Source organism: Heloderma suspectum, chromosome 12 (genome assembly GCF_057233095.1).
Source record: "Heloderma suspectum isolate Gila_16-S chromosome 12, 16-S_ref, whole genome shotgun sequence".
NCBI classification, from domain to species: Eukaryota; Metazoa; Chordata; class Lepidosauria; order Squamata; family Helodermatidae; genus Heloderma; species Heloderma suspectum.
In genome coordinates, this window is record NC_139469.1 from 15,585,248 (window position 1) to 15,607,781 (window position 22,534).

Below are 22,534 nucleotides of genomic sequence, written 5' to 3' on the forward strand. Positions count from 1 at the left end.
GTCTTTACCCCATTGGCCGAGCGGCGAGCGCCCGGCGCGCGATTGGCCGGAGGAGCCGCGGGCTCTGACCGAAGCGAGGCGTGCCATTGGCTCCTCTCGGACGGGCTCTCGCAGCCTCCCCGTTTTGAATCGCTACCGCCCCAGCGTCCTGCCACGTTGCTGCTACAACGCCGCCGCCGCCGCCTTGTTCTCCTCCTCCTCCGCGGGCGATGCTGGGGACGGCGGGGAGGGGTACTCGGCCCAGTCCGGAAGCGCTCGGGAAAGTTCGGGAGCGGGTTTAAAGGAGCGAGCGGAGCGCCCCGGCTGGCTCGCTCTGCCGCGGAGGGGAGCCAAGCGGCCGGCGGGAGGGGTCGGTCGGTGGGCGGGCGGGCAGGGAAGCACCGTGGCTGTGAATTCGTAGCGTGGCTCTGGGCAGCCGGGCGGCGGCGGCGGCGGCGCGATGCTGACCGACAGCCTGGTGGAGGAGTTCGATATCCGCGACGATGAGCCTTGGTACGACCAGCAGGACCTGCAGCAAGGTGAGGCCGGGCGGGAGAAGCGAAGGGCGGCGGGGCCGTCCTGAGGGGGGCGGTGGGTGGGGGGGTCGGGGTATGTGAGGGGGAGGAGGGGGCGCCGGCACTGGAGTGGAAGGCGGAGTTCTGAGGAGAAATCCAAGTGAGGGCAACGAGGGGGGCGGCGAGGTGAGACCTGGGCAAAACCGGGGGGGGCGGTATGTGGGGAGACCATGAGTGGGTGGGTGATGGTGGTTCGCCCACCGCCTGAGGCAGGTGGTGGGTGAACGGAGGGCGAAACCGGGACGAGGTGAATGTGGAAGGGCTGAGAGGAATCGTGGGGGGGGGGGCGCTCGCTTGTGTATGCCGTTACAATAAGTGGGTGTCGCCATCGGGGGGCATCCCCCCAGTTATCCCCCTCGTCTCAATGCCTCCACATCCACCACGCTTTGGCCTCTCTTTCTTTTTCTGCTCTTCTCCCTCAGTTAGGAATTTCCTCCAGCCCTTCCACGTTCACCTTTCCATGGTTTTACGTCTTTTTCTCCAGCCCCCCCCCCTACTCCAGGCCCCTGCCACCCCTCCACCACAAGTGGGCATCCCCCAGTCGAATCTATCAGCCTCTTCATGTTCACTGTTTTATGGTCTAGTTTTCGTGCCCTCCGCCCCCGCCTCCCCGCCCCAGGTTTCAAGTGGATATCCCCCCCCCCCCCCAACAGTCCTCAGCCTTTTACATTCGTCAGTTCACGATCTGGTTCTCGCGCACATCCTCCTCAAGTGGGTATCTCCTCCCGCCCACCTTTCTCAAATCATCTAAGCTCATTTCACAATTACCTTTGTCATGGCTCATCTCTCCTACTCTCCCCCCACCCTGTGGGTATCCCCAGTAATTCCTCCCAGCCCTTCCACGTTCACCTTTCCATGGTTTTATGTCTTTTTCTCCAGCCCTCCTCCTCCTCCTCCTCCAGGCCCCTGCCACCCCTCCACCACAAGTGGGCATCCCCCAGTCGTATCTATCAGCCTCTTCATATTCACTGTTTTATGGTCTAGTTTTCGTGCCCTCTGCCCCCGCCTCCCCGCACCTGGTTTCAAGTGGATATTCCTCCCCGCAACAGCCCTCAGCCTTTTACATTCATCAGTTCACGAATCTAGTTCTCGCGCACATCCTCCTCAAGTGGGTATCTCCTCCTGCCCACCTTTCTCAAATCATCTAAGCTCATTTCACAATTACCTTTGTCATGGCTCATCTCTCCTACTCTCCCCCCACCCTGTGGGTATCCCCAGTAATTCCTCCCAGCCCTTCCACGTTCACCTTTCCATGATTTGCCTCTTTGTTCCACTCCCCTGCATCCCATCCCACCCAGCTATTTCTGCCTCGAAAGCAGCTTGCAGAAAGAGGGGTGGGGGAGAATTGAGGGGTGTCCCCACTTTCATTCATTTAGCAATTAATATCCCACCATTTACAGGCGGCTTGTGACATAGTGAAAGCGTACATCATGAAAGCATCACATAAGGAGAGTTGAAGGGGCGGGGGAAGAAATGAGATTTCAAAGAAAGTGACAATGAAGGGGGGGGCGTGTATAGGAAGAGGTTAGGGAGAATAGTATGCTGTGGGAGGTTGACTGACCTGAGGGTGGTTGAGACAGTGAAATGGGAGGAAGGTCATCTTTGTTTGTGTTGCGGAGGCTGGCCAGGGTAGGAGCAGTGAATTGGAGGGTGGTCCAGGGAAGAGTAAGGAGAAATATAGAGAGATCTGTGAGGGTGGTATTAGGTAGGGGGTGATTTTTGTGACAGGCAAGGCACAGTGGGGAGGCATGTTGAGGAGAGAGGACCAGGGAAGGTAGGAAGGGTGTAGATCTTCAGATGTGTATTCAAACACCTTTAAATCTGATTAAAGGCTGTTAAAAGCCTGTTTCCGTACATGTTTTGTTTGGAAATTAAATCCCTCTGAGTTCAGCGGGGCTTACTCTCAAATGAATGGGAACAAGACAGTGATCCTTGCTTAGGAGTAAGCTCCTGTTAAGCTTAGTGGAATTTAATATCTGAAGTAACATGTGTGTGACTGAATTTCAGGAAAGCCTTTTCCTGACTAGTAAAAATAAGCATTGCATTTTCCCACCTTTTAATGTGTGTTTGTGAGGAATGCTGGTTTTAGGTTGCTTTCATAATTGTGAGGACCAAACCGGGGTGTGAGTGATTCTAGGTTAATGAATCTAAATTAAGCTGGAGAAACTCAATTGGTGGAAGCACTTCAAGATTTAACTCCAGTACTAGCAACTTTAGTGAGACTGAGTAAATAGTGCAAAGATTAAAACCGTCTTGCACTTTAAACTTTAAAATTACAGCTGTTCTGCCCAGTTCAGTGGGATTTCAGGGAGACTCCTTTAGAATAAAGAGCTTTCCAAGGAATAAAAGCTTATGGATATGCCACAAAGCGGGTAACAATATAATGGCTGCTGCTGCAAGTTGTATATAAAGAAGTAAAGTGAGCTGGGCATGAGGTCCGGAGGAAGGTTGTGTGTGGAGGCGCAGAAGCAGAAAGAGTGCTTTTTTAATGGCAAATGCTAATCTGTTAGAATGCAGCTCTGTGCTTGTCTCTCTCAAGGATCCAGACTTAGACTTTGCTTTCTGACTAGGAGTCTACGGGGTGTCACATTACCATGAAACCCTTGTACTAGTTCACCTTTGAATGTTGGAAGTATAACTCTTTTGAAATACTATGGGACATTTCTATCTGCCAATCTTTTATTGGCTTGCATAGGAGAAGATATGAAATATTCTTGTTCACTTGGAGTATTTTCTGTACAGCTAGTAAAAATGCATTGACCCTGTTTGCACGAGGGTTGTCATTATGCCCGAATCCAGGACTATGAGTTAACTGTGGGTTGTTAACCACAAACAACCCTTGAAGAGAACCCATGGCTTCTTGTTGGGTTGTCAATTGTGGGTTGTTCAAGCCTTGGCTGTCGTTACGTCTGAACCGAGAATCTTGGGTTGTGCAAGGGTTGTTCGTCAAGCTATAGAGGTGGCTCTTTGGTGTTGCAAAGGCTTCTGGGATACAGGAGACTGCGAGGGACAGAACAAAACAACCCATGATGTGCTCGATTGTCTGATGGCCGTATTGTGGGTTTCCAAAAAGGGTCACTGTCTCAGCATAAGCCAACCAACTGTTTTAACAATATGCTTAAAACAGAGCACTTCCTTCAAAGACTATCTAGGACTTGACTTGGACTGTCCTCATTTCTTGGGTTTTTCAAGGGTTTGAAACTGGGTAACACAAGACTGAGAGATGTATTTATACAGTCAAAGCTACCACCCTCTACATTGTTATATTACTGTTCAAATATGAAGGTCCTTTAATAAACGTCAGCTTATACTTTGACCCTTTTGGCCCTGGATGCACTGATGTGATAATCCAACTTTTATTGCATTAAATCATTCTTATGCCAACACTCAGTTTTAAATGGGCAGCTTCAAGCTGTGGAAATAGTAAGGGGCTCATTTAAAAACAAACAAACCACAGTCTTATTTCCTGAGCCACTTAGATGATTTATGTTGTTTGAAATTGACAGTTAGAAATACTACATCAGAATAAAACATATAGTAACATATGCTTTCACCTTTCCCAGGCAATAAAACATATAGTAACATATGCTTTCACCTTTCCCAGGCAAGATGTCTACAGAAAAGTACACTTTTGCCTCAAGCTTTGTTTGGGAGACAGCGCTTAGCAGTAAAATGCTTGCACTGCAGCTTGAGGACAAAATATTTTGCATGTAATGTATTAAAGGAGTTGTACTGAGCAGCTTCAGTCTCCTCTGTTAATGCATTTTAATGTTTGGAATGTGGCATTTATGATTCATATTGCACCCTCAGGCAGCATTCAGCTTGCTACTTCAAGACTGTTTAATCTAGTTGAAATGACAATAAATGTCAAAGTTGGTAATGTTTCGTGCAGTAGAGAAGGGGGAGAAAGGTAAACTTGCAAAGAGACTTTAATTTCCAGAAGCATTTCTTGTTTAATTTCAGTGTTGACTCTTGACTGTTGCGGAAGATGTCAGACAGACAGCCCTGCCTGAATTGGCTCTTTCAAGAAGTGAATTCAAAGAACTAAGGCAAATAGTGGTGTCAAGAGCTCTAGTTCTAGGGCTTATTAACAAATTAAAAGTTAATAAAATTACTGAGTCTGGCTGTCATCCACTCAAGGGTTCTTAAGCCTGCAATCCTATATGCACCTACCTGGGAGTATATCCCATTTAACACAGTGGAGTTTGCTTCTGAGTAGTCATGAATATGGATTGCACTGTTCAGGATTCAAATGTGAAATTGCTAATTTTCTAACAAAAATAAGTAACTTGTGCCTAAGATTGACTATTTTCTAGTCCTCTGGCACAGAGGCCAATGTCATACCAATTTTTAGAAAGGGTGTGTGTGTTGGGGGGGGGTGATCAATGAAATAATCAGCCAATTAGCTTAACACCTGGGTAAAATGAAGCATTAGTACAAGATACCATTATCAAGCATATTATAGAAGATCAAATCTGAATTGGTGTGGCTTCTGCAAAAAATATTACCTGCCTTGCTAATCTTTCTAATTTTGAGAGTGTCAGCAGTTACATGGATGGGGTGATCTGGTAGACATTGTATACTTGGACTTTCAAAATGCTTTTGTTATGCTCCCTTATCAAAGGCTCCTGAACAAATGTAGCTGTCATGGGATAAGATAACTGGTTAAAGGAAGCAGAGTAGAAATAAATGAACAATTCTCATAATGGAGCAAATTAAGAAGTGGGGTCCTCCAAGGATTTGTATTGGGACCAGGGCTCTTTAAGTTGTCCATTAATGATCTAGAATTAGTGGTGAACAGTGAGGTGGGCAAGTCTGTGGATGATACCAAATTTTTCAGGGTAGTTAAAACAAAAAGGGATAATGAAGAGCTCCAAAGGGTCTATCTAGACTAGGTAAATTGGCAACAAAATGATAAATGTGGTTCACTGTAAGTAAGTATAAAGTGATTTTGCATGTTGGTGCAAACATTCAAACTTCATATACATTGATGGGGTCTGAGCTTGTGATGAATTTTGGGTTTGTGGCAATTTCATTGTGGCTCAATGAAAAATTGACCCGGGGTGCTGCAGGTATGAAAAAAGTGAATTTGGTGCTAGGGATTCAAAATGAAACTGCTGATATTGTAATGTGTTAACACAAATACAGCCACACTTGGAATACTGCATACAATTCTGGTTGCCACATCTCAAAGTATATTGTAGAGCTGTGATAGTGGAGCACCTAGATATATACATAGTACACCTGTTAAGGTAAAGGTGTCCCCAACCAGTCGTGTCCGACTCTAGGGTGCGGTGCTCATCCGTGTTTCTAAGCCGAAGAGCCAGCGCTGTCCGAAGACGCTTCCGTGGTCATGTGGCCAGCATGACTGAACACCGAGGTGCACGGAACGCTGTTACCTTTCCCGCCGAGGCGGTACCTATTTATCTACTTGCAATTTCTTGCTTTCCAACTGCTAGGTTGGCAGAAGCTGGGACTGAAGACGTGAGCTCACTCCTTCACGCAGCACTCAGGTCTCGAACTGCTGACCTGCCGACCTTCCAGTCTGCAGTTCAGCGTCTTAACCACTAAGCTACCGCGGCCCTCCACTAAGCCACCATTAAAAGAACTGCACTAGCTGCCTGTTAGCAACCAACCTGTGTTCAAGGTCTTGTTGATATACAAAGCCCTAAATGACTCAGTACCGGTGTACCTTGCTGGCATCTTCCTCTCGATATATGCTGTCAACCCCTGAAGTGTTCTGAGGAGGGCTTATTGGTCGTTCTGCAGCCAATGGAATGTCGCCAGGCAGCAGCACATAAGTGGGCCTTCTCAGTGGTGGCAACCATTCTTTGGGTCATTCTTCCATGTGTAGTTCCAGAGGCAGAAACAGTGGTTGGTTTTAAATGCCTCTTGGAAATATACTTGTTCAACAGGCTCTCCTTGATCTGGGAGGGACTCTGCTACTACCCTGTTTTATTGTTCAAGGTGCTGTAATTTTTTTTAATGTTTTAATGTTTTTAATTGTGTATTTAACTTATCTTGCATTTTATTGGGAACCACTTAGGGGTTTTAATATATTAAATGGCATAAAAATAGTTAAATAAAGAAATGATGCAGAAAAATGTAACCAAAATGACCAGGGGGCTGGAACACCTCCCCTGTGAGGAAAGATTGCAAAATTTGGGGCTTTTTTAGTTTAGAAAAAAAGGTAAGTAAGTACGGATATTGAGTCTTTTAGAATTATGCATAAGGAAGAAGTAAATATGCTTTTCTCCTCTTAGAACCCGATGGAACTGATTGGCAGGAGGTTTGGGCCAAATAAGAATTGCTTCTATGCACAGCACATGGTTAACTTGTAGAATTTGCTATGGATATGGCATGACCACCAATTTGGATGGCTTTAAAAGGGAATTGGACACATTCATGGAGGATAAAGCCATCAATGGCCTCTGTCTGTCTATCTATCGTATGGCACATTTACATTGCATTACAATACAAACATAGAGCATAATAAGTATGAAATGTAAAATATAAAATATAGACAGGAATATTGCAAACGTATGTCTAGGTTACAGATACAGTTTTTTACTTCAGTTGTCACAGCCAGGAAATCAGCAGTCTCCATTGTAGGCTCGGTTTTGACACTCTGTCACTGTATGTTGGATAGTTTGTTTTTCAGCCCCACAATCACAATTTGATGTTGTTTTGCCCCATTTATAAAGGGCATCTGCACGTGTGCGAATGAGGTTCAAGGTTGTCCATATCACACAGTGCTGGGCAAATCCAGGTGGTTTTTCCAAGATGCAGGGCAAGCTTCGGGATTGTGGAGGGCAGTTTCCTAGCCAATGTTGTTTCCACATGTTGTGGATATTGAAATCAGCTTCTAGAAGAGCTTTAGCGGTAGAAATGGCTGGATGCTTGATCTTAACCTGTTTCGCTCCAAGTAGGTTATGTCATTTAATGGCTGCTAAATAGGAAGGAGAGACAAGAAGGCCTTCTTACATGAACAATGCAAAGAAATCGAGGAAAACAACAGAATGGGAAAGACTAGAGATCTCTTCAAGAAAATTTGAAATCTGAAGGGAACGTTTTGTGCAAAGACGGGCATGATAAAGGACAAAGAAGGCAGGGACCTAACAGAAGCAGATGAGATTAAGAAGAGGTGGAAAGAATACACAGAAGAACTATACAGGAAAGATCTGAATGTCCCTGATAGCCATGATAGTGTGGTCACTGAACTTGAGCCGGACATCCTCGAGAGTGAAGTCAAGTGGGCCTTAGGAAGCATTAGTAACAACAAAGCTAGTGGAGATGACAGTATTCCAGCTGATCCTAAAAGATGATGCTGTTAAAGTGCTGCACTCAATATGCCAACAAATTTGGAACACTCAACAGTGGCCACAAGACTGGAAAAGGTCAGTTTACATTCGAATTCCAAAGAAGGGCAATGCCAAAGAGTGTTCAAACTACCGCACAATTGCGCTCATTTCTCATGCCAGCAAGGTGATGCTCAAAATCCTACAAGCTAGGCTTCAGCAGTATGCAAACCGAGAACTACCGGAAGTACAAGCTGGGTTTCGAAGAGGCAGAGGAACTAGAGATCAAATTGCCAACATTCGCTGCATCATGGAGAAAGCAAGAGAATTCCAGAAAAACGTCTATTTCTGCTTCATTGACTACGCTAAAGCCTTTGATTGTGTGGATCACAACAAACTGTGGCAAATTCTGAAAGAGATGGGAGTACCAGACCACCTTACCTGTCTCCTGAGAAACCTGTACGAGGGTCAAGAAGCAACAGTAAGAACCGGACATGGAACAACCGATTGGTTCAAAATTGGGAAAGGAGTACGACAAGGCTGCATATTGTCACCCTGCTTATTTAACTTATATGCAGAGTACATCATGAGAAACGCCGGGTTGGATGAATCATGGGTCAGAATTAAAATTGCCAGGAGAATTATCAGCAACCTCAGGTAAGTAGATGATACCACCCTAATGGCAGAAAGCGAAGAGGATCTAAAGAGCCTCTTGTTGAGGGTGGAAGAGGAGAGTGCAAAAGCTGGTTTGAAACTCAACATTAAAAAAACTAAGATCATGGCATCTGGCTCCATCACTTCCTGGCATATAGAAGGGGAAGAAATGGAAGCAGTGACAGATTTTACTTTCTTGGGCTCCAAGATCACCGCAGACGGTGACTGTAGCCATGAAATTAAAAGATGCTTGCTCCTTGGGAGGAAAGCTATGGCAAACCTAGACAGCATAGTAAGAAGCAGAGACATCACCTTGCCGACAAAGGTCCGTCTAATCAAAGCTATGGTTTTCCCAGTAGTAATGTATGGCGGTGAGAGCTGGACTAGAAGGAAGGCTGAGTGCTGAAGAATCGACGCTTTCGAACTGTGGTGCTGGAGAAGACTCTTACGAGTCCCCTGGACTGCAAGGAGGTCAAATCAGTCCATCCTAAAGGAAATCAACCCTGAGTGCTCATTGGAAGGACAGATGCTGAAGCTCAAATATTTTGGCCACCTAATGCGAAGAGAAAACTCTCTGGAAAAGACCCTGGTGCTGGGAAAGACTGAAGGCAAAAGGAGAAGGGGACGGCAGAGGATGAGATGGCTAGATAGCATCACTGATGCAATGAATATGGACTTGAGCATGCTGCGGGAGAGTGCGCAGGACAGGAAGGCCTGGCGTGCTATGGTCCATGGGGTCATGAAGAGTCGGACACAACTGAACGACTGAGCAACAACAATGTTGGGTATATGCTACCTCCAGGGAACCAGTTGCTGGGGAACAATTTGAGAGAGGGCAATTGCTCTGATGTCCTGGTTATGAGCTTCCCAGAGGTGTCTGGTTGGTCACCGTGAGAAACAGGATGGTGGACTAGATAGCCTTTGGAATGATCCAGCAGGGATGTAGGTTCTCATGAATGGGCTGAGCACTGAATACTAATTTCAAAGGAGCCTTTTCTACCAGTATTTGTCCATCAAAGCTTAAGAAAAGAAAAGCTAATGCAACTGCATTTTTTTAAAAAACTGAGCAGATGACATATCTTATGACTTCTGTAGCACAAATTTTAGTGAAAGCTTTGGAATCTTGAACATCACTTATTGCTAAACTAAGGGCTTTGTGTCTGAAAGTAGGCTCAATTTATCACAATTTATCAGTATATGGTTATTACAATATTTGTGCACTGTGCAAGGATAATCTAGTGTTTTGACTCTTAATTTTTCTATTATGGCAGCAATGTCAGTGCTGCTTGTGTAGTGTTAAATTGCTGTTCAGTCCATGCCCTACTTTGATTTGCAAGCTCCAGATATAACAACGATAGCATAATGAAAGGTTGAACGCTTTTCCAGTTATCGGCTAAAGACATAACATATAATGTTGCTGAGTGACTTAGATTAAACCCTTTGCCTTAACATCACAGATTCAATCTTCCTGACAAAATACCTGTATGGTAGCTTTACCCCCAACATTTCCCATGTGAAATACCAGTACATGTGACGGTCCTGTGTGTCAAAGCTATTTTAGCTAGACATCTTATTACACCATTTATGCTGGAATGCGAATACATCCCTTCGAACTGTAACATTTTTGGGAGTCTGAGATGTCCTGACTATTAAGTACTGGAGAAGGTATCACACTTATGCTTCTGCTGATTTTTGGTGGTTGTTGTTCCTGAAAATGGCAGGCAATTACTGAAGGCACAATGATCCTATCCAGTAAACTAGCTGACAAAAGGAAAACGTAGAGCAGACTTCTGCTTAGGAGGAGAAACTTCAATATTGTGCTGTAGCTTTTTGATGCTCTATATGGAAAACTTAACAAGATTACCAGTATGCGTGTGTGTGTGTGAGAGAGTAGTCATGTCCAAGCAATGTGATGGAATTAGGAAATTAGACTTAAAAATGAAGTTGTTGTTCTGTTGCTGTAAGATTTTGAATGCTACGTGTTAAGGGATATAATACCATAGCTGTGAAACTTCTGATACAGTAGTATCAGACTTTGAACTATTAAGCATGGGCAAATACATTGAATAATGGCATAGAACTCTCCTGTACCAAGTACTAATATATTTAATGTCCTTGTATTGCCACTTTACAGGGTGGCATTTAAACTGATCTCAGTTAAGCATTCTTCTGTTGGTCTCCTCCAAGTATGAGAGCAGCTGTATTCATAGCAGGTTGGCGATGGATTATGCTGAGTTTATATCTTTTAAAGAGCATAAATTGCTTTTATAATAGTTTTGGGATAGATAAAAATTGGTTACTATTTACTTTAAAAGATAACTTTATAAAGATAACTTGACAGAGGAGGAGGCAACTTTTGGCTTCTGACGCACTTTGTGTAGCTCGTGTGTTCTTCCTAAAATCTTTTAAGGGTGCAATCCTCTGTGTGTGTGGACAGGGGGGAAAAAAAGTCTTACAACTCCCAGCATTCCCCAGCCAGCTATGGGGAATGCTGGGAGTTGTAGCGATTTTTTCTGTCTAAACATGCATAGGGTTGTGCCCCAAACTGCTGATCCATGTCACTGCAGATAAAATATTAATATAAAATGGTGTGTTCTACATACTTGGAAACCAGGAGTAAACTGGATCAGTCAACAGATAATTAGCCAATTGCAAATCGTTAGTGTTGACTTGTAACAGTATTTACAATACTTAATTAGCCTCTTTCTAAAATGTATATTTTATTTAGAAAATGGGTTATTAAACCTTTAAAAAACGGTAGAGAAAAAACGAGGGTTAGTACAAAGTATGTGTTTGAAGATGCTGTTCAGGGTTTTACAGTTTCAAAAGAGAATTGTCATGTTGACAAATAGCATGACAGCTAGACGAGTCTCACCTTGAACGGTTCTATCAGGATCTTATCGCATCACAAATCAGTAACATATGACTATCTGTAAACTCGTACAGTTGGAATAGATATGCTAGTGACTGGGAATGCCCTTGGGCTTGATAAATAGTTAATGGGGCAGGTTTTGATTTGATCAACTCCTTATGATATTTGGAGTGCGGAGGTTTTTTAATCTGTCAGCTCTCTGCATGATGGAACTTGTATGCACTTAATGCCAATAAAAGTTGGCCTGTTTAATTTGCATTGTCTGGTATCAAGCCAGCACTGTAGATCTACACCTAACTTCAGATACGGAGCAAAAGCAACCACAGAAATGCTGGCCTTGATCAAGTGACATTTTATTGTACTTGTTTCCTGCCTTTAGGGCCCTAAACTTGACATCTTGGTAGCTTGATCAGCTAAGTGCAAAAGAACTTGGGTAGCAAATATTAGAATACTTGAAGTATCTGCTTCTCAAGATGTATTACTTGAAATGAAATAAATCATAGAAGGACCTTAGTAATTGTCCAGCTCCTGTATCACATTGAGGATGTATTAGAACAGGGGTCTCCAACCATTTTTAGGCTGGTGGGCAGACTTGGAATTTTGAGAGAGTGTCATGGGTACCATCACAAAATGGCTGTCATGGGGATGCCCTCTAATAAAATCGTTGCCATAATGGGTGCAGCCAGTCATAAAATATCCATATCATAGAAAGGCAAACTGGTGAGACAAGTAACTTGCCCAAGATCCTGGCTTTGTGGCAGAGGGAGACTGAGCCCCAAAACACACAGCCACTCCTTCAAACTCACAGTTCTCTTTCATATTCAGGATCACACTCACCCAAATTCCCTCTCACTGCCCTACTTGCAGCACACAAGGTCCAGTCATTTATTTCTCTCTTACAGTCCCATTCTCCCCAGTTCTTCCACTATGTTGAGGCACCCCCAGAGTTTGCCTGGTTGCCCTGCTGCTTTCCTCCTTACCAGGCAATGGCAATAGGGCCCATTCCTTCCCTCCCCATCCCCCCATCTCAGGAGGCTGGGAGCACTTCAAAATGAAGTGGTTGCCTCCACCTAGCCACCATATTTACTTCATAGGAGTGTCTCCGGGTAATAAAGATGGCAGAGGACTAGAGGCCAGTGCTTCTCGTTGAAGCTCTTCAGGCCAGCCAGAAAAACAATGGAGAATGGTGTGGAGAAAGTGGATAGGGCAACATTTTTCTCCCTCATTATACTAGAACCCAATGGGTTCATCCCATGAAGCTGATTGGTGGGAGATTTAGGACATATAAAAACAAGTACTTCACACAGTGCAAAGTTAAACTATGGTCTTCACTATCGCAAGATGTAGTGATGGCTACCAATCTGGATGGCTTTAAAATGGGGTTAGACAAATGCCTGGAGGAGAAGGCTATCAATGGCTACTTGTCCTGATGGCTATGTGCTACCTCAAGTACCAGAGACAGTATGGCTATGTACACCAGTTGCTGGGGAATATGGGTGGGAGGTGCTGTTGCACTCATGTCCTGCTTGTGGGTTGCTGGTCAACAGCTGGTTGGCCACTGTGTGAACAGAATGCTGGACTAGATGGACCCTTGGTCTGATCCAGCATTGCTCTTCTCATGTTCTTAATTTAAAATAAAAAATAAAATGCAGGTATCAGCAGAGCACTTGGCAGGGTGCAGGGAGAGATGTCCACAGGCATACTGGTATCCATGCATAGAATGTTGCCTATTCCCATATTAGAGGGTCAAGATAAGAGATGTGGTCTAAACTTTAAGCACTGAAGCAACTTTGCCATCTACCAAGAAGAAAACTGATGAAATGTGGGCTCCAATTAGTTTTTCTTAACAATGGTAGGGTAGTCATTAAACCCCATTACCAAAGTCCATCTAACAAAGCAAGCTGTATTTATATAGCTAAATTTGTCTCTGATTTGTGAATGATATATTAAGACGATACTCATTGCACTAGATAAAATGCATACCATTCATTTTAGATCTCCATCTTGCTGCTGAGCTTGGGAAGACGCTCTTGGACCGGAACACAGAGCTGGAGACATCTCTGCAGCAGATGTACTCAACCAATCAAGAGCAACTACAGGAAATAGAGGTAACAGCTGAGCATTGTCAAGACTCTTTGTTGTTTTTGCTGCAATAAACTAACATCCCTCTACCCTCTAGAGGGTAGAGGTTACCCTCTAGAAGTCGACACAGCTCAAAGGCTGTATGTTTGCTGTTCTGATATAGGGCAGGAAGCCCTCTGTTAGAATCTTCTGCCATGAACTCATTAAGCAATCCTCAGGCAAGCCACTTCTCTCCCCCAATCCTCAATATCCAAACCTGCAGTATGGGGTTATTCCTTACAAAATGGTCATTAGGATTGCAACAAGATAATGTTTGTGAGGTGTTCTGAGCACTTACAAGCTTTATATAGATGCTAACTATTAAATATTGTCATTCTTAGGGTTGATACTGATATGTACAAGGCACAGAGAACTTTTTTCTCTTCCTCTCTTTTGAGCTGGGTTAATACTTAGGCAAATCAAACAGGCAAATATAAAGGACACCATCTATTAAAGCTATCTGTAGCATATATTGATGTGGCAGAGAGGTATTCAGTGTTGAACAAGTTGGTTTTTATGTTGATTAACTTGTGTTATAAGCTGCCCTGGGAATTTTAGAACTGATGTGTGGAATATAAATGCACTAAATAAAAACAATTTGCCCATTCTTCCACTGAAGGGCTTCTGCAATTGAGGGTGGTGGTTTTCTGTACTGTTTATACTCCTAAGTAAACCTGGGTGTTTTTTTTTTGTGCCTACCAACCAAGGGTGCAATCTGCTAATACTAAAGGAGTATATGACTTCTCTTAAACATGGATGCTCTGCAGTATGAGAATTCATTATAAAGCTCCAACCCACCTGTCTGTAACCCATTGCTCTAGCCACACCAGTTTATACCAAGGGTGGCAAAGAGCCTCCAGTGTAGAGAAATCAGTGTATGCTTCTCTACTGAAAGGCAAGCAGGCATTTGAAGCTGTATGTAGATAATCTCATATTCTAGTTGCACTCTTACGTAAAACAATAACTGACGCAGATTAATTTAATATAAAAGCCTGAACTTCTCAGCATAGGTTTCCCCTATGTGTGAATTTATAAATCCCTTTTTAATTGGGAATTCTTCATTATACTGTAAAAAATGTCTTCAACTTGTTTTCAGAATAGCAGGCAAAATTAATCTGGTTCAGGTTACTCAGATTTCTGGCTAATGCTAACCTTGTCTAATCCCTGTGTTGTACACAGGCTGGCTATAAATGGCAACAGATAATAGTGTCTAATAGAATTTCATATGGTGAAGGTTGTGGATGGTGATATTAGATTAAGTTGTAATCCTGCTTTATATATCTCAAAATTTAAGTTTACCCATCTTTTTAATGAGGTAAATAGAGTCACGAACATAATATTTAATTATATAATCAATAGGCTACTTGGAAGAGTAGTGACTCTGAACTCTTTAGGCTGGCTGAAAGGTTCATAGATTTAACTATCTGTACAAAAAGTCTCAAGTTGGGGTCAGTTATTGTAACTGTTGTGCAACCTCTTTTGCATATTTATTCATCTGAAAAGGTCTAGATAGTAGAACTGTTTTCACAGCATACTGATGATTCTAATGGAATTCTAGCATATTTCTGTTTCTCATTTTTGGAACATGAGATTGTATAGTATGAAATGGAAATAGAAATCCAGGGTTTGACGCTAAGGTGCCTCTGTTGCAAAACAGCTTAAAGTTAGTGGTTTAGTATTCATACGTTGGAGACCCTTTAGCTGAGGCTTTCTGAAAGTAGTTTTCACAACTATAAAAATAAATGGCCTGTTATGTTTCTTGCATAAAGTGGATTATATTGAACATTTCATACAGATTTAAGTAAAGCAGGAGCACTTTGAGTGGGATTATAAGAGAGGATCTCCTTGGGCATCTCAAATTTCCAAGGGGAGAGTTGTAAATCTTCTAAAGAGTTCCAACTAAGTTATAGTGACTCTGTAGCTTTGTCTTATTTCATATGCATTTTGTAATCTCAGCTTCTAGGAAGTACCAACAGTTCTTGCAAAAATAAATACAAAACAAATACAAAAAATAAAAATGGTCAGGATCTAAGGAGCTACTTCAGGTGCACCCCATAGGCTTTTTTTTTTTTTTAACTTTGATTAGCAGTCTCTTAAGCCTTCTCACAAACTTCCATTCCTAAAGTAGTTTGCCATGCAGCTTGGGGTGGAGGCAAGGAATAATGTTTGAGAAACAAGTCCAAAGCCTCCTTGGCCATGGAGAAGTAGTTACACTACTTTGGATCCTGACCCAGATTTTCTCTTCCTTTAGTATGCAACATGAGCTAATTTCAAGAGCAAAAATGGGAAAACTCAACATGTTTACTTTTGCATAGACCTGTAGAAATCTGTGGGATTACTTTGGTATAAGTTGTTTAAAGAAGGTTAACTGCACAATGCCTGTCTCATTTGAGTTAAGTGGAAATTTCTTCAGTATTGCCCTCCTAGGAATTACAATTCAGTATCATTGCTTGAGATTACAAGGAAAGCACCAAAAATACTGGCAATTTAGACTGCTGGTTGAATGAAGTTATCGCTTAATTACATTTAGAATGCTAACTGTAAATTATTTTGCAGTATCTTACGAAGCAGGTGGAGCTTCTGCGTCAGATGAATGATCAACATGCCAAAGTCTATGAACAGCTTGATGTCACTGCCAGAGAATTGGAAGATGCTAATCAAAAGCTAGTTGCCGATAGTAGATCCTCTCAGCAAAAGATACTAAGGTAACACTCTCCTATACTACTTTGTTCCCCCTTCCTTATCAACATTCACCACATCTATATATTTACTCAAAGGATGCCTGTATCAGAGGGTCTGTTCAATTGCCATTTGGTTTCCTGGATTCCACTTGGGCTGAGATTAGGAATGGGTTTTAGGCTTACTCCTCCTGCTCTCCATGTACCCCTGGTGATGTAGTAGTAAATTTTGAAGTGCAGGTGCTCATCAGGACAGTCCAAAAATTCAGGCAACAGCATTAATCTCCACAAGGAGCAGATGTTTTGTAAAGCCAACGGGTCTTAATTTCCCATACAAGACCATACACCATAAAATTCTTTGCTTACAACAGGGAACAATATACTGTGAGAATTAGAGTGAAGCTCAGAGGGAACTGGGAATTCTGAGGGGAGCGGCAGATGATGGGTCCATCCCTGCTAATCAAAAAGTGCTGGCACTGCATCCTTTTGAGCCCTGGCTCCATTACACCACTGTGTACCCTCCTTTCCACCACTTCAAGAAGTGAACAACTGAACTGCAGGACTCCGTGTTTGTTTGAATGCAGGATCTCCTAAATACTACAGGATGGAACCTGCTAGAGAAGCAGAATCTCTCTCTTGGTCAGGGAAATCCTGTGTTCAATTAACACAGAAACTCCCAGTGCACTTGTTAATCTTCATGTGTAGTGGAGGAAGGGCAATGGAACCTGAGGCCCTCTTTAGTCTCATTTTGAAAGTCAAAAAATTATCAAACAGGCCTTGAGTTTAGGTGACTGCCAAAGTCAACAACCTGGGTCACGAATGTTCAAATTGCAGTTTCTTTGTGAAACAATTGTTGATGTTCCAAACGTGACTTGCTCAGACAGCGTTGTACATTTGTGTGTGTGTGTGTGTGTGTGTGTGTGTGTGTGTGTTTTGTTTTGCTTTAGCCTGACTGAGACAATTGAAAGTCTTCAAATGCACATCGATGACCTCCAGAAACAAGTGGAGGAGCTGAAGAATTCTGGGCAAGGCCATATGAACCGTGAAAGGTCTGAGCAGCCAAGATCTGTTCACAGTTTTTCGTGTCTAAAGGAATTATATGACCTTCGCAAGTAAGCACTTTTCTGTAGAAAAGTTGTTTAGATATTCTTCTCTGCCACCATTGAAGTAGGAAATGTGATGCATATGTTGACAAGAGAACTTGTCAAGTTTGAGTGATGGCATATGAGTTTTTTAAAAATCAAAATTAGTGTTCAGACCATCTCTTCCTGTTTAGTTCTAAAATTCACCTGCCATCTGCAACTACACTTGTACATTATTCGGGCATCTTTTGAACTCTCTGGATAACTTTAGACTGTTTCCTCTGGGGCCTACTTGTTCACATTTTCCCTTGCTTTGCTATTTCCGACATAATTTTCAACCAATGTTAATAAAGAGAACTATTCTTCATAAAGAGAGATTCTGGAAAATCTAGGTCTGTTGCAGTAGCTGTTTAATGGTCTCTGGGCCTTAGAATTACAGAGTTGGAAGGGATCTTGGAGGTCATCTAGTCCAACCCCCTGCTCCATGTATTATGCAACTGCAGCATCCCTGACAGCCACTCCTGCTTAAATCCCACCTCTCCTTAAATACCTCTAGCAAAGTAAAGCTAACCACCTCCCAAGCTCTTACCGTTAGGAAGTTTCTTCTGCTGTTTAGCCAAAATCTGCTTCTCTGCAATTTCCACCCACTGGTTGTAGTCCCTCTGGAGCAACAGAGAGCAACTCTGCTCCATGTTCTGTGGGACAGCCATTCAGGTATTCTTTTTCAATCATTCTTCATAGGGCTTAGGCTTCCATAACTCTCACAATCCTGGTCAGTCCTTCCTCTGGACATGCTGCAGTTGGTCAATGTCCTTCTTAAAATGTGGTACCCACAACTGGACATAGTACTCCAAATGTGGTCTGACCAGCAGAGAAACCTTATTCTTCAGGCAATCTGGGTGATGGAGATTTTTTTAAAACGTCAAATAATGTTATGCTCATCAATGGGTCTGTCTGTCTGTCTGTCTGTCTGTCTGCCAGAACTGGAATTGCAGCATTCATATTGCAGCATTAGTGGCCATCTGCTGCAGAGTCTTATGGGGGTGGGTGAAGACTTGATAGTGAATGTTGCAAATGCTTGATATAGGTAATATGAATTGTTGGACAATATCAATAGCAAAACACTCTCTCAAGTACTATAACCCAGTTCCCCTCTTTCAAAATAAAATTATCTGCTTTAGAACACAATCCAATGCATGTTTAGGCAAAAAAAAATTGTACAACTCCCATCCTGCCCCAGCCAGTATGCATAGGATTGCACGCTTAGTTGGTGATTGAACTCTAGCATACTTGCCTGGGTAGTTATAGCATGCAATAAGGTCAAGGCACAATCTCTAGCTTTATATATAAACAACATACAGCCAGCTTGAACAGTTTGATATTTCCAGAAATGGGCATATTGTAGTAAAGTTATGTTTTGTATGCAACAGAAGTAAGATTTTCTGGGAATAGCAGACTAAAGCTTTTTATTCACTCTTTTTGTGTGTGCGCCTAGGTATTTCGTTTATGACCATATTTTTGCAGAAAAAATTACTTCTATGGATAGTCAGCCGAGTCCTCTAGAGGAAGAAAATCAGAACTTAAAAAAGGCAGTGACTCTCTTGCAAGCTCAGCTCAGCTTGGAAAAAGAGAAGAGGATGACAATGGAGGAAGAGTGCAGTCTCATGCTGAAGGAAAACTGTGAGCTTGAGCAGAGGCTGGTGGATGTTGATATATACCGAGCCAGAGCTGAAGAGCTTGAGGTAGAAGTGGCTGAAATGAAGCAGATATTTCAGTCAGAAAACACCTTTGTTAATGGGGTGGAAAAGCTTGTTCCAGATTCCTTTTTTATTTCCTTTAAAGACTCTTTAGACAGAGAACTGAGTCAGAGCCCTCCAGATGGAGCGTCTTCAGTAGTACCAGAATTTGATAAAAGGGCTCTCAAAAGAAGCAGCAGTGAGACCTTTCTTGGCAGTGCTGCAGGTGGGGACCTTCTAAAAGGCCATGAAGAAACCTGTATCCGACGGGCAGAAGCTGTAAAGCAAAGGGGCATCTCTCTGCTTAATGAGGTTGATGCACAGTATAATGCTTTGAAGGTCAAATATGAAGAACTTCTGAAGAAATGTCAAATAGACGAAGAGTCATTGAAACATAAGGCTGTGCAGACCTCTAAACTGTATTCCAAAGATGCAAATGTGGGAAATGTATCCTTGGACACATGTGGTAAAGAACCTGAATCCACTAATGCTGACCCAATCAGTTTGCCTTCAAATACTCCACCTGAATATAAACTTCTCTTTAAGGAAATCTTTAGTTGTATCAAGAAAACCAAACAGGAAATAGATGAACACCGAGCAAAGTATACATCTCTGTCTTCTCGTCCTTAACATCTTTGTTTCCCAGTTGATGTGTGTCGATATTACCCTAGAAAAGAATTGATCCTGAAATAGCCCTTTAATGTTTCATATGAAACATGATGTTGCATGGCTGTCTTCTTCCAGGGTGTATGTAAGTTGACTTTTGTTAAAAATGTAGAATGGGCTGGGTCCACCTGATTAGTTGTGTGCATTTGGAACACCGTTGTTTTCACCAAATGATAAACTGAATGACTCAGGGCCAGTAACTGACAAATATGAATTGACAAATTACATGATTCAGTTAACCACTCTAATACTAGTAATAAAGTTCAGTCTGCAAGAGAAATGAGAACCAAGCAGTAGTTTGCATGTACAAAGCTGCCAGTCTTGAAGGCCTGTGTCTTTCTGTGGCCACAAGCTGGAAAGTAGACATTGTTCTGTAGTGTAGCATTTATCGTATACAGTGGAAATTCAGCCACTAAGCATGATTTAAAATTAAATTAAAAGACTGACTTTTTTAAAAAAATAGCTTGTTTCTTGGCTATAATATTGACTCTAAGTATGATATGTTTTTGTCGGAAACGTCATTTTACAACTTAGTAAGAAATACCAAACAGGCAGCCGTTATTGTTTGACTTGCTTGAATGGATTCACACTGTGTCTTTTGAAAATCCTGTTTGCCTTCTGCCTTAAAGAACAATGTTCCAGTAATTTCTAAGAACAGAAAAATGCTCATTGAGGTACGTTTCACTGACTAGCGTTACCTGCATATCCATTCTATGGAAACGCTTTAGTCCTCTGAAAGAAACGCCAGCAAAAATACTTCCCCTGTTCTGTAAAATTTGGGCACTGTTTTTTCCTGTGTACATTTGAAATGGGTCCCAGTGACACACCTTCAGAATCTTCCACTGCCTAAACATTTTTGAGTATTTCAAACTAAGCAGGATTCTTAGCTGAATGTTTAATTATATCTGTATATATGGTATACCTCATTATAACTTGTGGCCCTCCAGATATTTTGGCCTTCAACTCCCATCATCCCTTACCATTGGCTATGCCAGCTATAGCTGATGGAAGTTCGAGGCCAAAATATCTGGAGGGCCACAAGTTGCCCAGCCCTGGATTATAATGTCACATCAAAGTAAAAATAGCAGACTGCTTCACACAAATGAAAACTAAGTTTCTATTCCAGGTTCTAACTTTTGTTTAAACCCGAATTAGCAAGGTTTCCTGAGTACTGATGCTTTGGCACAAGCCTGGGGACATCACAGCAGCTTGAGCCAGATGCAACATAACCATTCCTCCCATGCACTGAAATGCCATCATTGTAGCAAATGTTCTGTATGTAAAAAGGACTATGACGTGATGGCGTGGATGTTTTTGAGGACTGTTTAATGGTTAGCATGCTTTTTCTTAAGGCAAAAGACTGTGGATCTACACACTGTTCTGGCTTTGCTGCTAATGGTAGCACTTGTCGTAAATTCCAATTGTGTGTCACTTCTTTTTTTGGTTTATGAGTATTGCATTTAGTTGAACATGAAAGATGGCCTCCTGTAGCCTAGAAAATATTGACAAACAATAAAAAGGGAATAGATAGGTCTTGGTATATCCTATTTCTAGACTGTACAAAGTTGTTGGCAGAAGAACCTCTTCGGAACACAGGCTGAAAACACAGACGAAAGCCCTTTACTTATTTTTTTTAAATTACTGGGTATGTAGGATCTTCAGTGTGTGGAAGTCTGTTTTTAGAGCTATCAAATTCAGGAAGTTGAAGAGGCGACTAGCTGATGAGGAAAGCTAAGGAATTAGAAGGGGAATGCCAGGTAACCAGCACTATAAAGGGTGACTTGTTTTTCAAGAGTAAAGGGAGCTGTACCTGTCAACCATAGTGAGGTGTGATTTTTATTACGTTACTAGCTTAAAAGCAAAACACAATGAGCTGCCTAGCACAAAAAAAGGTATTGCAGCTTTACTTCAGTTGCTGCTATTTCAAACTTCTCTGCCCTATGTACAGTGTAAAATGGGGATTGCTTGTACTGCTTGCATTGACAAGTTTTCTGCATATGTAAACACTCCACCAGTCTGTTTATTTAAGCTTATTTAAAGAACTGTAAGCTATTGTGAATATTTTGTAAAAAGCAAATAAATCCCTTCAGCAAGTAAGCAGTGTGTTGCTAATCTTTGTGTGTATTTATGCATGTGCCCAGGTGAGGTTTACTAGTTTACTAGGACATTTTGGGTTAGACTGCACCAAATGTATATAGTGCATTAAAAGCAAGAGTACAGTGTGCTTAAACCTTGATGTCCTATGTAAGAAAAGGCTGTGTAGGTATATGTGAACTGAAAATAGTAGCTCAATTTGCTATGGATCTACCTTTTACCCTAATTCTAAATATGAATTGGTCTATCATTCTCCCAATGCTATAGATCAGTTCCCTGGATTTTATCACGTTAACATGACCAAGAATTAGACCTCTCCTGACTTTTGTGTAGATAGGATGTGGCAGAGTTCGGAGTTCGTCAGACTGCAGTCTAGGCCTTGGTTGAGAGTGTGGTCACCAGGACTAGAGTTTCGTCACTCTCCCCTGTTAAAGTGAATGGCTGCCACTACCATTCGTTGTCCCCATTTACTCCCATCTTAATTGTTGTAGCTTTACATCAAACTATCATGGGCTGAATAATTTCAGTTTATTAAAATTATGCTTGTGTGAGCATGGCCTTAGGCCATTTGTTTTCAGACTTACTAATTTCAGGGGCCTTTTTCTACAAACATGTCTGCTAAAGAATCCATGTGAGTTTCCATGTAGGGTCATCTGGGCACTGTTCTAGATCACTAGCCAGGCTATTTGCCTTGTATAGTAACACCATGGGAGCTGTGGGTCTCCTAGAGAACACTTAACACTCCTTCGAGCCTTTGTATATGGTACTGTTTGTTTTTT

General features: G+C 42.4%; 1 protein-coding gene across 1 annotated transcript; it reads left to right on the plus strand.

The window, feature by feature from the left end:
- The first annotated feature begins 217 nt into the window (after positions 1-217).
- On the plus strand, positions 218-21,756 carry CDR2 (cerebellar degeneration related protein 2). The gene is made up of 6 exons (XM_084818493.1): positions 218-518; positions 13,374-13,486; positions 16,056-16,204; positions 17,125-17,289; positions 18,755-20,577; positions 20,695-21,756. The coding sequence occupies exons 1-5, from the start codon at positions 440-442 to the stop codon at positions 19,623-19,625; spliced, it is 1,377 nt and encodes a 458-aa protein (XP_084674619.1). The 5' UTR covers positions 218-439; the 3' UTR covers positions 19,626-20,577; positions 20,695-21,756.
- Positions 21,757-22,534: the final 778 nt, after the last annotated feature.